The sequence below is a fragment of the Strix uralensis genome, chromosome 8, assembly GCF_047716275.1.
Source record: "Strix uralensis isolate ZFMK-TIS-50842 chromosome 8, bStrUra1, whole genome shotgun sequence".
Lineage (NCBI taxonomy): Eukaryota > Metazoa > Chordata > Aves > Strigiformes > Strigidae > Strix > Strix uralensis.
The window spans coordinates 13,622,983-13,638,260 of record NC_133979.1 but is presented as its reverse complement, the minus strand read 5'-3'; the positions used below and the strand labels follow the sequence as shown (position 1 = coordinate 13,638,260).

The window sequence follows — 15,278 nt, the reverse complement described above, 5'->3', positions numbered from 1 at the left end:
CGCTGTCCCGGGCTCAGCTGGGCTTGATTGCCGTGTGCCCTTCTCGCAGGGGTGAGGCATGGACACACGGAAGGACCTACTATTCTTTTTCTCAAGTGGGAGTAATTTCATATTTCAGTAATTACGCTTTTTGCACAGTGCCCGCACTACATTTGGAGTAGTGTTTGCGTTTCAATTCTGCTTTATTAACGAACTGTTATACTCGAAATTAATTACAAATAGGACACAAAATAGCCAATAGAAATATTTTTAGAGTCCTTGGGTTACTAATTAAACTGTAAATAGTTTGCTACTTGAAGTACAGTATGCTTTACGTACATTTTAACAAACGGTTTTTCTGTTCCTGTGTGTTTTGTATGAGACCACAGGCATCAGCCCAGTACCCCTCAGAGAGTTACAGAGTCTGACTAAGAATCAGTAAATCTGCATCCTTGTCCTCTGAGACTTGTTCCCTTACCTCTGGGATGTGTTATGCCCTTTCCGTGTCCTGATTTATACTGTTAAAAATATAGGGCCCTCTACTCTGCAAAGCATGGTAGGAACTATGGATAACACAGATTATAGAGAAGGTGGTTGTCATAACTCCTGACTTTGGAAGATAAATGTAACTACCTGGAATTTAAAATGGGTTAAAATTGCAGATTCACTTACCTGCTTTTGAAAAGATGAGGAGGACAATGAAAACAAATTAATTCAAGCTCCTTTTCTCATTAAGGAAGAAACTGTAGGTCAATACCTCATTTTGTTTTGTTCTCAGAGTGTCCTTTCAAATAGAGATGTGTGGGGCTTTTGTTTTAACTAAGCTGCAAGTGACTACTAATTCTTTCTCCTTTGTTATTTAGCAAGTTTTGGGGAAGGATTTGGAGCAATTAAGTTGCATGAAATGTGCAAAATGGAATAAGAAAAACTACCTTTCTTGAAGCTTTTGTCAGGTTTATTCAGTGTTAATGTGAGGTAAACAGATGCACTGGACACTTTTGTGGAAACAACAAAATTATGAGTGGTCATTTCTTATTGCTGAAGAAATCTAATAATTTCTCCATCTTTCAGGATCAAGCAGAACAGTTCTTTAGAAGTGGACATACAAATAACTGGGCAGTTTTGGTAAGCGTGGTCCAGGTTGTTTTCTTCCAATAAAGTTGACAGTTTTTCATCAGGAGCCGTAATTGTAACAGTCACTCAAGAATTCTGTTCATTTGAAAGAAATCTAAAGATAAAGACTTGGAAACGAATAAATTTGAAATTGTGCCTGCAGTTTTATTACACTATAACAAAATTATCCTTTCAGTATGACTGCATTTCAAGCGCTCAAACATCTAGCTGCATGGCAGGATTTATAAAACAAAAGTTCTGTCAGCATTAAAACAGTTAAATTACCATACTGCATATTGAACAAAATTCTAATTCTCATATCAGAGAAGTATATCTCTTTGACCGGGAAGGAACCATTTATTTCTGATTTTTGTTCTTACTCAATCTGTTAACTTGTGATAACAAGCTTAGAATAAAATAAATTCAGGCAACATAATGTTTAGATCAACTGTTCTTATCCTATTTTTTTTCTTTGCCATGGATCTTTTATTAGCTTTGAATCATGCTGCACAATTAGTTCTTATTCACAATTCAGATCTTAATGACTAATTTGTTTCAGAACACTATTGTAATTACTCAGTAGCAGCTGTTTGTTTTCCAGATACTAAATTTGAGCAATATAAAAGGAAAGTTAACAGTAATTAATTGAATTAGAAGGAATAATTTCTATATTCTACAATGTGCAAACTTGAAACTATTAAAACATCAAGTACTACTTTAATACTACTAACAAATAGGTGCTTTTATTAGTACCCATAAAAACACACAAAGAAGGTGGAAAATTAGGTCCAAGGAGCTGTACTTTCTATCCTCAACAGATTCTCTGCTGGTTATACATTTTCAGGAGTTAATGACTAAGGTTTATAACAATTGCTGCTAATTTTTTAAGCAGGAAAATAGGATTTTGCTGCTATCAGGCACCTCAGGCCTGGGAACATACCACAATCCTACCTCATCTGTAGTATGAGTTAATGTGCTGCAGTGTGAATAGCTATATTTAAAGCATAGACACATTTTTCACTGTGTTGTAAGGTAATGGAGGAAAGGGACGGACAATAATACCTTGAAATGTCACAGCTAGATTGGCCACAGTTAGTTTTCAGAGCTTTAAATCTTGCTGAAGGGCAAATGTTCTCATGGGCTGATTCCTGTGGGTTGTTTTTTTTTTAAATTCCTAACTGATGGGATGATTGAGACACAAGGGGATCCTTTCAGGCTGAATTTTTATTATTATTTAGGCTACTACTCATTTCTTTTTATGAAAAGGCTAGAGAAAAAGATGTTATATAGTGTAACTTAAAGATGTTTCTATTTAAATTAGAGCTGTACATTTAAAGCTGAAAAATTAAAAAACTGTCTTTAATGCTTGTCCCTGCTTCTCTGGTTTTGTGATGCTAAAGTCACCTCTTCTAAAATGCTTCTTCCTTTGTCTGTTTGAAAGACTTGTAAAAGCAATTTGTTTCCAAAGGAGAATTGCTGTCCATGGTGTGGAACAAACAAAAAGTAGTGAACTGAGGTTAAACACAAGGACAATGATAGTAAGGAACTCCACCAGATTGCCTCTGAAGGTTTTTGAAATCTCATTGGTTTGAGGTTTTTGGCGACAGACTAAATGATATCTGACCTAGGGAATAGTTTAAGTACAGGAATGGCTGATCCCCAAACTTTTGCCTGTTAGAACAGTAGAACCTGAACTCCTTTGAGATTTTTGAGAATTTGCATTTAGATTTTGGTTAGAGCTCACTTAGCTCTTTATTATATTTGACTCCTTAAGTCCAAATGTCCTCAGTGTATTTTCCCCTGTGTGTGGCTTCTGCTTGAATTCACTTATGCCTTTGTGCAAGAATGCTCCCAGAATGGGTTTGCTATTGAGATGAGAGCTCTTCCTTTGATTTTTTTTTTTCTTCCATTTGATATGGAGAAACCAAATTAAAAACTTTAGCTTATCCACTTACTATTGCTGAATTACTCCCTAAAGTGCCACTTTCTATACTTAGTTGGGTTTTATGACAATTTTTTCATGAGTCAGTATGTTAAGAACTTTTTTTTTTAACTTTTATTTTCAGCATTTGTTGCTTTGGTACAGCAAAGATTTATATAGCTTATCACGAGTTTCTTGGTGTTGCTATGTTCTTTCTGATTTGTTACTAGTTTGTTGATATTCCTGTCATCATGGTCTGATGCAATGTGCCAGGCCCATTTGTATCTTTTACACTATTTAATAGGCCTTGTTGTTTTTTCTTTTTTCCAAGGTGTGTACATCTCGATTCTGGTTTAATTATCGTCATGTGGCAAATACTCTTTCAGTATACAGAAGTGTCAAGAGACTGGGCATTCCTGATAGGTGAGGGAATCTTGGTGAATAAATTCCTCGCAAATGTGCTATTAAAGTTCTCTTGTTGTCTGAAGCAGTATAAAAATTTCTCTTCCCAGTTCAACTGGATAAAAGTAAAAAGGAGGGATATGATCACATCAGTGTATTGAAAGGTGGGGCAATATTGTTTAGAAGGAAAAGCAACAAGTTATATAATAAACCTTCCAGTTGGAATCGGCTAATTAGATTAAAAACATGAGGTGCTATCTGGCCACTAAAATGTACCACTTAGTAAATTGGTGAAAGCATAATGTGAAGATTGATAACTGCATTCAGCAGTGACAGTACTACTCTGAGATATGGCTTTTGCTGTACTTTAATTTTCTTTCAGCGTGGAGACATTAGTAACCTTAACTGCATTAAAATGTAAGACTTCTGCAATTACACTGAGAGTCTCTAAACTAAAGGCCCTGAACAAAGCAGCTCCTACATATTGAAAGTAGCCTTGAAAAATCCATTTTGTGTGATGTTTTCAGAGAAACCAGAAGCTTCGTCCATACAAATTGTACTTCTCTAGTGGTAGCATAATGGTTAAAATAGTATCCCTTCTTTGACAACAGGATTAGGAAGGTGAGCAAACTGTTCTGAAGTGCTTTTTAGTTGTGTTCCTAATGAAAGTTCTAGGGGTATTAGCATAGTTCCATCCAGCTGTTTTGGAATGCAGTTTACTTGTACCAGAACTGTGGAAGTGAATTTTAGGCACCAACATCCATTGAATAATAGGCTATATGTATCCATAGGCTCCTATGGAACTCCTGTTTTTTAATGATAATTTATAGGACTGGTAGTTTCTCCAGCATACCTGCCTAAAGATGTATGGCCCACTTCATCATTGCAAAATGCATATTCCACTGGATTAAATTTGTACTGCGTTTTTGTCCAAGTCCAAAATTCTAGTATCAGGAATCCCCACTTAGCTTCCACTCAACTGTGAATGCAATGGAAGTATCATCCTGTATCCTGTGTTTATTTTTAAAAATAAAAAGAGGGACTTCTTGGTTTTTGAAAGATGAAATGGGATGTTGAAGCCTAATTCTTGGAGGCTACACATCCAAGGGAAAGTACTGCCTGAGCACTGTGGGCTAAAAGCCACAGAAATATGGCATCTTTTTTTGCACATCTCATTCAGAAGCATCTGTCTTCTCTCCTATATAGCCTTTGAAGCATAGGCACCCTAGGCACTACCTTAGAAATTCCTTCACTAGTTCTGCCCTTACCCGAGAACTTTCATCTTCTGTGCATCCATCCATCTTTACCATTAAGGTCATAGTAGGTGGCAGTTTTAGAAATACTGCAAAAACTACAGCATGGCTGGAGATTTTTGTTGTTCAGCAGCCTGATCCATTTCTTATCCATACCCAAAGATCTGGAAATTCATCTCAAAAAGTCAGCAATGCTTTAGACTAAGGTCAAGAATAAGACATTGAAGAAGATCTAGCGAGAGAGAGAGCCTATTTCTTCTCATTTGCAGCAGTTTTTATATGGATTTCTGTGGGTTTTTCCCTTAGACAAACTTCTTCCTCTACCTGTTTGTTTTTTTTTTTTTTTTCTTTGCTGCAAAACTTCATTAAAAATCTTGGTAAGACTCAAAAAACAAACCCCAAATCACATCTTAAAAATAAACATTTATCATGATTATTGAGGTTGGTTGTTTTTGGAGGGGTTTGTACATAGTCTCATTTTGAATGGAACTGTGTCAGTTTGGAGATTTAAATAGATTTGTCCTTCAACAAGAGAACTCATTAGGAAAATGATTTGTGGTTTTATAACTGTAAGTTGCTCTGGATTGTTGACATGTGGGCACAATGCTCTAATTCGTAAAAGAAAATTTTTGCTAAAATCCAAAATTAATCTAGAAATTCTCTTTGATTCCATTATTCATTATTTGGTAAAAGTTTTATGTCATGAAAATGGCATTAATGTATTATGTGGTTAGATTGCTTTGGTTTAACAGTTAAGCTTCAAGTTAACAACTAGATTGTTTTGCTGCATGTACAAACCACTTGTACACAGTGGTTCTGTTTAACCACAGGATATTTCATACGCTTTTAAGAATGCCATACAGTATATAAACTTTGCATGTTTGTGCTCACCTGTCTGTACTACTACTGTGCAGAACCTTTTACTGAGTGTGTGTGATTATTAATTTTTTTTTTTTTAGTAGACACATTCCTAGCAAAAATACAATGCTAAACTGTAGGCCTAGTGATGGCTTAGTCTGGAATATTTGCTTTTGAGTATAGTACAAAAAAATGGATTTACATCTGACTATCTCAGTAAATCTGCAAGATGTATTTTCAACACTTGCTTCCAACTAATTCTCTTTTAATCGTATTCTTTTATAAAAATAGTTTTGCACTGCTGTGCATGTATGGAGAAAAGAAACTCGATTTCTCTTCTGTAGTTGTTCTTCTCTGGCTTCTGTCATTACAGCTTCATATTTATGCCAGCATTTTATTCCCACTGAAATAATTTGATTATTCTTGAGGATTTATGCTTATGTTATTTTGGACAGCATATCTCTCTCTTTTTGCTTCCTATTTTTTTCTGTGTGCTGTGTGGAGTGTATCAGCACTTGATAAAGAATAACTTTACTCTTAAAGTGCTCATGAAAAGATACAGGTGAACGATGGCAAGCACAGGGATGGTGGGACACAGTTTAGTTTATAACCGGGTGCTTGAGAATCTGAATTAACAGCATTCTTTGCAGGATACAGAGCTTTCCTTTTGTAAGCATTGTTTGGGAGAACACAAAGATCACTGTCCAGGAGAAACTATGTTCAAGACAAGGTTATCCAAGGAAAGGACTGACTTCACCTTGTTCCAGATGTCTCTGGCACATTCTTCCCAGTGCTAAGTCTCCAGTGACTACTTGTTTATTTCATATGTTGACCCAAACCTGACCCTGACAGGTGAATTACAGATCGTTGGCTGCATGCAAGTTGGAACAGCTTTATAATGTGCTGGGGTGTTTTTCTTGGTACTATGAAATGCTGGTTTGTTTTTTTTCTTGGTACTATGAAGAAGACAATGTCTTGTGTCAGCCTATTGGTGTTCTTCAGGAAAATTCCATTAACACAGATAATCATAGAGTAGTGTATCAGATGTAGTATAATGGTTTGAGAAATGTTCGGGAGCTCCTCAAATTTTATTAAAAATTGTCATAATGTTTTTAATTGATCTGTCTGAGAAGGTGCAAACAGGCTGGGATTTCTTCAGTTGAGCTGCATGAAATGATTTAGTGCCCCATCAAAATCTCCAGATTTTTTATAAAGAGTTCTGCCAGTCTAGGTCCAGGCAAGTCTGTATCATAAAGTTGCTAATGTCAGCTACTTTCATGCTCATTTTTGGCCTAACTTAATCCTGCAGGTAAATAACAGATAGCTGCATTTCCATGTGGGGTATCTTTATAGTAGTGAGGATGTGCATAAGGAAATAGCCTATAACAAAACAAAATTTCACTTACAATTCCAGGAATCTTCTTAATGTTTTAAGCTATTGCTGTAATTGTGGTACAATGTTGTAATTTCTGTTTGACTGTTATGTGAAAGTAGAATGGCTGAAATGTTTTTGTCTTATTTTCCGTAGTCACATTGTCCTGATGCTGGCAGATGATATGGCATGTAATCCCAGGAATCCCAAGCCGGCTACTGTGTTTAGTCATAAAAACATGGAGCTAAATGTCTATGGAGACGATGTGGAGGTGGATTACAGAAGTTATGAGGTGACTACACTTTAATTAAATCACTGGGTCTTTGATTTTGGGCTGGGCTTTTGTTATCAACTGATAGGTTAAAATGCACCCCCCCCTTGTTTTTTTTATTTGAAGTTTATTATGCTAGAAACATCTTGTGTATTGCTGTTTTAAATAATGGAATCTCCACAGTTAAAATAATATATGGAACTCCTTGTATGTGTTAGGAATACACACATATTACTGAAATTTCTTTTTGGAAATGACTGTTTAGGGTCTCACCTTGCAAACAACACCACCGTGAAACTTTTGGTGTGCAACTGAAACGCGTATTAGGGAGACCTACTTAAATTTCTAATCTTAAGTATATACTTTTATCAAAATAAAACAAAAGCCATAACCTAATAATTACTGTACTTACTATATAGAAATCTGCATTCTATCACCTATTCATTTTTGTGTAATATTCCTTCAGACAGTGTCTTTACCAGTTGATCTCAGATTGGACATCAGTTGCATGGTTTAATAGTGCTATATAATCATTACTAAAGGTTTATAGGAACATATTTAAGTATATAGTAGATGTTTTAGTTCTCTGAAGCTTTGTATAAAGAGATGAAGATACAACACTGAGATAGTTATGTTCTTTTTATCATGTTTTTTCCTGAGTATGGATTTGTTGTTAGCATTTGAGCTGTGTATATCTGCATGAAGAGGAAGTGGTGTTTTATGTGATGTTTTACAATCACTATCCAGATGGGTCTTACCTGATCACTCAGACTTACATAACCAAAATTGATCTTTTTCTTTCCCTGAGTTGCAGAGGGAATTTAAACTTTTATTTTTCCATGGTAACACACACTAATGTTGGAGCATTTTGTGAGTACATGAGCAGCTTTGGCAGAATAAAGCTGTATGCTGGCAGGTTTTCAGATCAGTGAAAATGTATTTAGAAATTATAATGGTGGTAGACTTACTGGATATAATAAAGCAACAGGCTGATGTTAATGGAATAAAGTAGAAGGTACCATATGATTGTGAACCTGCAGTAAAACATTAAACAGAAAATGTCTGTTTATGCAGTTTATACTGTGCAATCTTATGTCTGGTTAGATACACTGCATATATAAGTGTTCCATTAGTTAATTCATGTAACCCAGCCTAGAGTTGTTAATCAATATTTTTCTCTTTAGAAAATTACTTTATGCTTCTATTCATAGGTCACTGTCGAAAATTTCTTGCGTGTATTAACGGGAAGAATCCCACCAAGCACACCACGATCTAAACGTCTTCTTTCTGATGACAGAAGCAATATTCTAATATACATGACAGGTGATTACAGGTTTCTGTATACAGTTTATTGGTGTTTGTTGTTCAGTTGGATGAGCCTGTTTGGAAGTGTGAAATCCCATCAGGAGTCCAGACAAACAAAAGGATCAACAAAAGGATTTTTTTTTCTTTTTTTAGCATGTCATACTAATTAAGAAAAAACCTGTAAGGCAATAGTTAGCAAGTACAGTTTCCAGTTTGAATGACATATCTGTACTATTCTTACTGTATTAATATTTTCTTTTGCTGAAGTCTGTTTGGAGAAAGAATTGTTTGCCTTTTTTTAGAAAAATGGTAAACCAGGCTGAATATCTCCCTTTAAACTACATACTTGCCTAGCTTCTGATTTTTCTGTCAGGCCATGGTGGAAATGGTTTCCTGAAATTTCAAGATTCTGAAGAAATCACAAATGTAGAACTTGCTGATGCCTTTGAACAAATGTGGCAGAAAAGAAGGTAAGAAAAAAACATTATTTAGAGGTTAAATACTGTATTTCATGAACATGCCCAAAGTCTTACCGGTAGGCCTCACCTTCAGCAGTGATACTATCTGTTGTCCATAAAATTGCATGGAAGCCTGCATTCAGAAAGAAGAGTTTTAATTTTTGTTTTCAGTTTCCTGCAGTTACAGCTGCTCAAATGTATTGCCTTGACTAAACCCACATCTTACAGTCAATCAGTGTGAACTCTTCTGTCCCTTAGGTACCTAGCAGCTGTCCCAGAAACTAAAAAGCAGAAGTATGTATATGTTGTTTAAAGAGAGATGGGTAAGGAGGCTCTTTTATTTCTTTCAGGTACAATGAATTATTGTTTATTATTGATACTTGTCAAGGAGCATCCATGTATGAACGATTTTATTCACCTAATATAATGGCCTTGGCTAGCAGCCAAGTAGGAGAAGATTCATTATCAGTAAGTAGATTTTTGTGATCCTGAGGACAATTTTCAGAACGCATGAGTTAAAAGCACAGGTCCTATTGGCTTTTAACTAGAAATTTCTCTTCTAATTGCTGAATGTGTAAGATACTTAGTTACAAAATGTGATTTTGACAAAACTTGTAAGTGTACTTTTTCTGCTTGTTTTTGTGCGCTGACCCAAAGAACCACACTAATGATGGATTTCTGTGCTTGTTGGCCAATTTATGCGTTGGCTAGGATAGGAAGAAATTTTATGGGAAGACTGCTGAGAGATGTGTGGGGAATATTCAGTCTAGGGCTTCTTACACTTGATATACAAAACAATAGCCACTACCTTTCACCTGCTGTAATTAGATCCCAGTTGAATTACAGAAGGAGTGATGAGAGGGATCCTAGCCAGACCAAAACCAGCATGTCAGGGTTACCTAACCTGTGCAGTGCTGTAAAATAAGCTGTCTCTTCCAGCCCTGTTTTCCAAGTCCTGAGAAGCTTGGGGCAGCCCACAATTCTGTACTGGACCACTGAGAAGGAGTTCCCTGCTTTTTGGCAAACATGTAGATTACCAGGATATAGTCTAGAAAAATGAAGAGAAACTGTATTGGTCAGCTTGCCAGCAGTATGTTTCTTCACAGCTAGTCATTTTCTTTGCATAATTTGCCTAAGAACAAAAAGCCATTATGCTTAACTTTTGTAACATGCTATTACATTCTGTTCCCTCTCCTAAATACCAAGTCCAATAACTGCTGTGTGTTGTTTTTAAGCATCAACCTGATCTTGGGATTGGCGTTCATCTTATGGACAGATACACATTCTATGTGCTAGAGTTCTTGGAAGAAATTCATCCAGCTAGTCAGACAAATATGAATGACCTAGTAAGTAGAATACTCAACGTTCATGAATATGCTAATGACTTTAACAGTTTCAAAACTAATTTATTTTGTCCACAGCGTTCTCCAAATGCTTTCTGTTATCCTGCTGTTTCTCTCGGAAGCAGCTTTGGAAGGAGGGTCTTTTTGCCATTATTGAATGTAGTTGTAGTGTAGCACTTCAAGGATTGTCCTCAGTGTGGAAGTGGTTTGCTGGCTACAGAAAAAAATTAACCAAAATTAGCCAATTTTTTTTATTCACTGAAAAATGAATAAAGTACTCATTAAATATTCATTTCAATAGAATAAAGTATTCGCACGTGAAAAATGATAGTAGGAAGCTTCTAAAATCATCTTAATGGATAGCAGACACTTTGCACATGTGGAAAGGCAAGCATTGATATTGTTTTGCAAAGGTGATTAAATGGTTAAAATTCTAATTGTGCACTCACAAATGCCTGCAGAGACTAATTTCTCCGTATATCTGCTTAGATTCCAGAGCAAAATACATCCAAATTCATCAATGTTTGGAGTTAATTATATCTTAGGCAAATATTAATTGTAGCTTTCGGGGATGAGGCAGGAGGAAAAAAAACCACAACCATATAACCTATGGTGAAATTTATAAAAATGCCTGTACAACAGTTAGATGTATACACTGGTGAGATGACATAAAAAGTAATCATATTTTATTTACTCTATTAACCCTTTATACCTGTTCCAATGCTAGTTTCATTGTGGTAATATATTATGCTTTGGTGCCTTGTAGCTGTAAATCCTGACAGGCTGTGTCAGTGATCTGAGAGCCACCGCTTACAGAACACATTGTCTTTGATTCATTTTTGTGAAAGGAGCAGCTGCTGAAAAGTTTTATGCCACCCTCTGTCTACAGAGGATGGTGTTAGCCTGGCTGCTAGATGTGTAGTGGAATTCACTCTAAACAGCCCACACTTGACAGATTTTTATGTTGATATAGAATTGATTCAGTGACTAAGATTCAAGATTCTTTTACTACCATGGGAATGAAATTCTGTCCTGTAATCTAAAATCTTCTGATCATGGCATACAGATAACTTTAAAATAAATCTTGTTAAAGAAGAATATGCAAATTCTTTATTGATTAAGTATCTTCTTCTAGCCAGTTCATTCAGACAGCACTTTAGAATTCTATTCTGTAAACCAGAAAATGAATTGATGTTTTAAAAAAAAGTCATAAAAAATGAACAGTGGTTTCTACCGAGTAAGACACCATCTGGGAAGTGGTATAACTGGTCTAGCCAGCTAGATATTAATCCAGTTGTTGGGAAAGTGTAGAAAACTTGTTAGCTGGCCAAGTAGTTTACCTTTTAAGCTCTTTGTTTAGGTATCTTCTCCGTTCTCCCTTGTGTTCTTGTTTTTGCTTATATGCTGAATACTCAGGAAGAGCTGTGGGAAGTTATCCCATACTGGTAAATTCCTTACATCATGTAAGTCATCTTATTATATGTCAATCTGCTTATTGCTGCTTTGGGAAGGGAAGAGAACGGACCCAAATATATAATGGTTTATGATGATCACGTACTGAGTCATAATATGCGTGTATTTCAGCAAACATGACCTTTTGATTTCGAGCTGGTGCTTTTCAGGGCTTCATCTAAGAGTTCCAAAATGACGTATGGTTAGTCCATGGTAAGGATATAAGACCATTTATTTGCCAGCAGTTACAGGGGATACTTTGGCACTGGAATGCCTGTTAGTGTTGTGCTGGTTTGAGAACAACGACCTACTGCTCATCCAAGTCTGATTTTTTTTTTTTTTTTTTTTTAAATTAACACTTTCCAAACTCAGGATAACATATTAAGTGGCTCGCTAAATAGTTTTAAAATTATTAGCTAATGTTTAGTTGTTTGATCTTCTGATATGTTAGATGTCTTCTTTTTTAGAAGTACTGTGCATTTGTTACACTGCTTCTATCCCAACACCCCTTTACTTTTCTCCAACCACTCTTAAAGCAGCTTCCCTTCACATCCACCTAAGATTTGGATATTGCATTCCTGCAAAGAATGAGACATCTTTTTTCATAATCCACTCCACCTACTCCCCACCTGCTCCATCTGTGTTGCTAAGGGATAGCATAAAGCTGTGCAAATGACTGGCTTTCAGTTTGATCACAATTCCAAAAAAGTAAAGACTAAATTGAAATGTCACAGATTTGAACTTTTAAAATAAGATTCAAATAAATTTCAAAATGAGATCTCATTTGTCATAAAATAGCTAAAAATTTTGTTAAGAAAAGTCAAGATAACAAAGTTTCTGTTCTGCGGAATTGTTTAGCTTTTTGAATAGTATCTTATTTAAAAAAAATTGGAAAAATCGACACATGAACAAATAGGTTTCATTTAGCCTTTTTTTGTCAGAAAACCTCAGTTATTAGTGTTAGTCTGCTGTGGTGTAATTGCTTTGCAGCCCTTTTCTCACACTCGTAGTGGATAGGTAGATTTTTATACTGAAGTCATCTTTTTGGTGCCATTACATGTTTTTGTTCATGATTCATCTAAACATAGTAGTGAGTTGTGGGACAGGTAAGAAATAGTTGGGTGCAGTATCAATTTCCCACTTTTAGTGCTGATGCAGTTTTTTGGGACATTTACACTCTTGAGAGCTTGGAGGAGAGAATGGTATAACTGCAGCATAGCTTTATGTATCAAATAGTGGGATTAAAACAAATAGCTGTTATAGCTTACTTCAGAGACTTAGTTTTTATGTTTGTGCCCTTAGTTGGAGCAGAGCTGAGGAAAATTGATTGCATTTTGGTGAAACTGAGACTTAAGAGGGTTTGTGCACACTGACAAGTGGCTTTGTATGAGAGGCGTGATGCTGATGAGTCTAGTTCATTTTCACTTCACAGGGAGGATAACAGAGATTTGATCTGCTCCTGTCTTTTCTTTAGCAGCAGCCTAATGCCATATGCTTACAGGCTCAGACAAAAAAAAGACAAAGTATGAAAGGGAAACTGTAATGGAGCAGAGGAGAGGAATGGGGAGATAGAATTTGTCCTCTATGAAGAAAAGCCAGGTACGTTGTTTCCTCTCTGAGAAGGTTTTTAAATGTAGGGCTCTGTTGTCCTAAGAGGAGGAGCTGCACAAGCCCATGCGTTTTCTGTCAGGCTGAGCACAGAATTTCTGCTAGAAGTACGGACTGAAACTCACAAGTTTTGTCAGTCATAATCTGAGATAATTGAGGTTGTATCTGCATTGAGCTAATTAGGACCTGTGATTTTGTCCTAAGAATGCAACCTTCTAAGAGCTGACCCGTGATGTAATTAGCGATAATGAGTGCTAGATCCAGTGACTGATGGACCTGTTTGTGAAAATCACTTGGAGAATTTAAGATTAATGAAGATGAGCACCTATGTGGAGAGTGTCCATCATAGTCCTGTACGCTAATCTGTTCTGTTAAATGTTCTTTGTTGTTGGAACATATGAGGACTCACATCACTGTTACCAGGTGGTCTGCGGTTTGCCTATGAAATGATTGAATGGACAGCAACATTTGCTCATAAAACTGTCCGGAGCACTGTTGAGCTACCTACCGTCTCTGTCTAGCAGGAATGTGTGTCTAGCTCCCATATCTAGTAGAGTTGTGTGCTTGGTTGTAATGATTGAAACATGAACTCAGCTTTCCAAACTCATCAAGGAGGCCAAAGAGAGTGAGGCCTTGGGTTGCATTTCATGGCACTTTAAGCTATGTAGCATTATTAATAAAAATACAAATAAATTATTATTTATTATTTTACATTTTGTGCATTACAAGATCTCTTGAAATGGGGAATCTGTCCAGATGTGAAATTAGAGACTTTTGTGGTGAGTGTGGTAGGACTTGTGCAAACCAGCATTATGTCCAAAATGCACTGGTTTTGCCTTGAATATCTGCTGGATATGTAACAATTTTGTTATTTAATAGGCATGCTGTCTTGTCATATATTCTAAATGTTACAACAAATCTGACACTGTTATGTCTACGTATTTTCTGCAAATGTACCTTTATACAGAACTGAATCCCTTGAAAACAGTTTTTTAGTGCTGTTCTTGTCTTCCGGGTGTTTCAATGTGTGCTGGTTATAGTGGATCTGATACGTAGATAAAATATATAGGTAAAATAAACAATAAGGTGTATAGCTAATTTTTGTGGGTTTTACAGTATGTCTCTGTGAACTAAATGTACATAAAACACCTTTGATATTTGAAGATCCTAATTCTGCATTAATTTGCAGGCTATAAACTGGAAATAAGACTAAGATTTTTTCTTTTCAGTCAAAAGAAAAAGGCTTCTTTATGAAGCCTTTACTATTAGCTACTTATCACCGCTTGTTTAATCTCGCCTGCCTCCCTTTGGTAAATAAGAAGAATTTATTACCCACTTGTGTGTTTTGGAAGGTTATAGCAGTGTTGCTGCATCTATATTCAGAAATACATTTGTGCAATTTAATTTAATCAATTAGATGTAACTGATGACTGGCTTTCACAGAAGCATTTCTAAACACAAATGGCATAATTGTGAGGATAAAGATTTTCTGAAATGCATAATGAAGATGTTTATGCCTTTTTAATGTTTTTGTTCAGTCATTTTTGTCAGCTGTGGAGCTTGTACTGAATGCAAGTAAGTTATGTGTGGCATTTATCTTTCTTTTTATAGTGATTTCATTTTGGAAGGTGTATGTAGAGACTATTGATGAATGAAGGGCAGGATATGATTGTTCATTTTGGTTTTCAGTTTCAGGTCTGTCCAAAAAGTTTGTGTGTTTCCACGCCTGGGCACCGAACTGATCTCTTTCAGCGTGACCCACAAAATGTTCTGATAACAGACTTCTTTGGCAGTGTGAGAAAGGTGGAAATTACAACAGAGACAGTTTCTTTGGACAATGACTTAGCTGGTTTTGAAAGCAAGTAAGTAGTCATTATTTAGACTTGATTTGTATAGCTCTGTGCCACAGAAACAAAATAGTCATGTAACTGCCAAGGAAAGAA

The 15,278-nt window shown here is 36.0% G+C and overlaps 1 protein-coding gene across 2 annotated transcripts in view; it reads left to right on the top strand.

Annotated features, from left to right (window-relative positions):
- PIGK (phosphatidylinositol glycan anchor biosynthesis class K) overlaps window positions 1–15,278 on the top strand; it is a 71,847-nt gene that overhangs the window by 609 nt on the left and 55,960 nt on the right. For both annotated transcript variants that reach the window (XR_012629847.1, XM_074876318.1), the window contains exons 2-9: window positions 1,051–1,104; window positions 3,345–3,436; window positions 7,055–7,190; window positions 8,381–8,492; window positions 8,848–8,944; window positions 9,283–9,400; window positions 10,168–10,278; window positions 15,025–15,197. Coding sequence is in view for 1 of the 2 variants with exons in the window: in XM_074876318.1 (XP_074732419.1) it covers window positions 1,051–1,104; window positions 3,345–3,436; window positions 7,055–7,190; window positions 8,381–8,492; window positions 8,848–8,944; window positions 9,283–9,400; window positions 10,168–10,278; window positions 15,025–15,197 (893 nt within the window). In the remaining variant the exon portion in view is untranslated. The remainder of the gene's footprint in view (window positions 1–1,050; window positions 1,105–3,344; window positions 3,437–7,054; window positions 7,191–8,380; window positions 8,493–8,847; window positions 8,945–9,282; window positions 9,401–10,167; window positions 10,279–15,024; window positions 15,198–15,278) is intronic.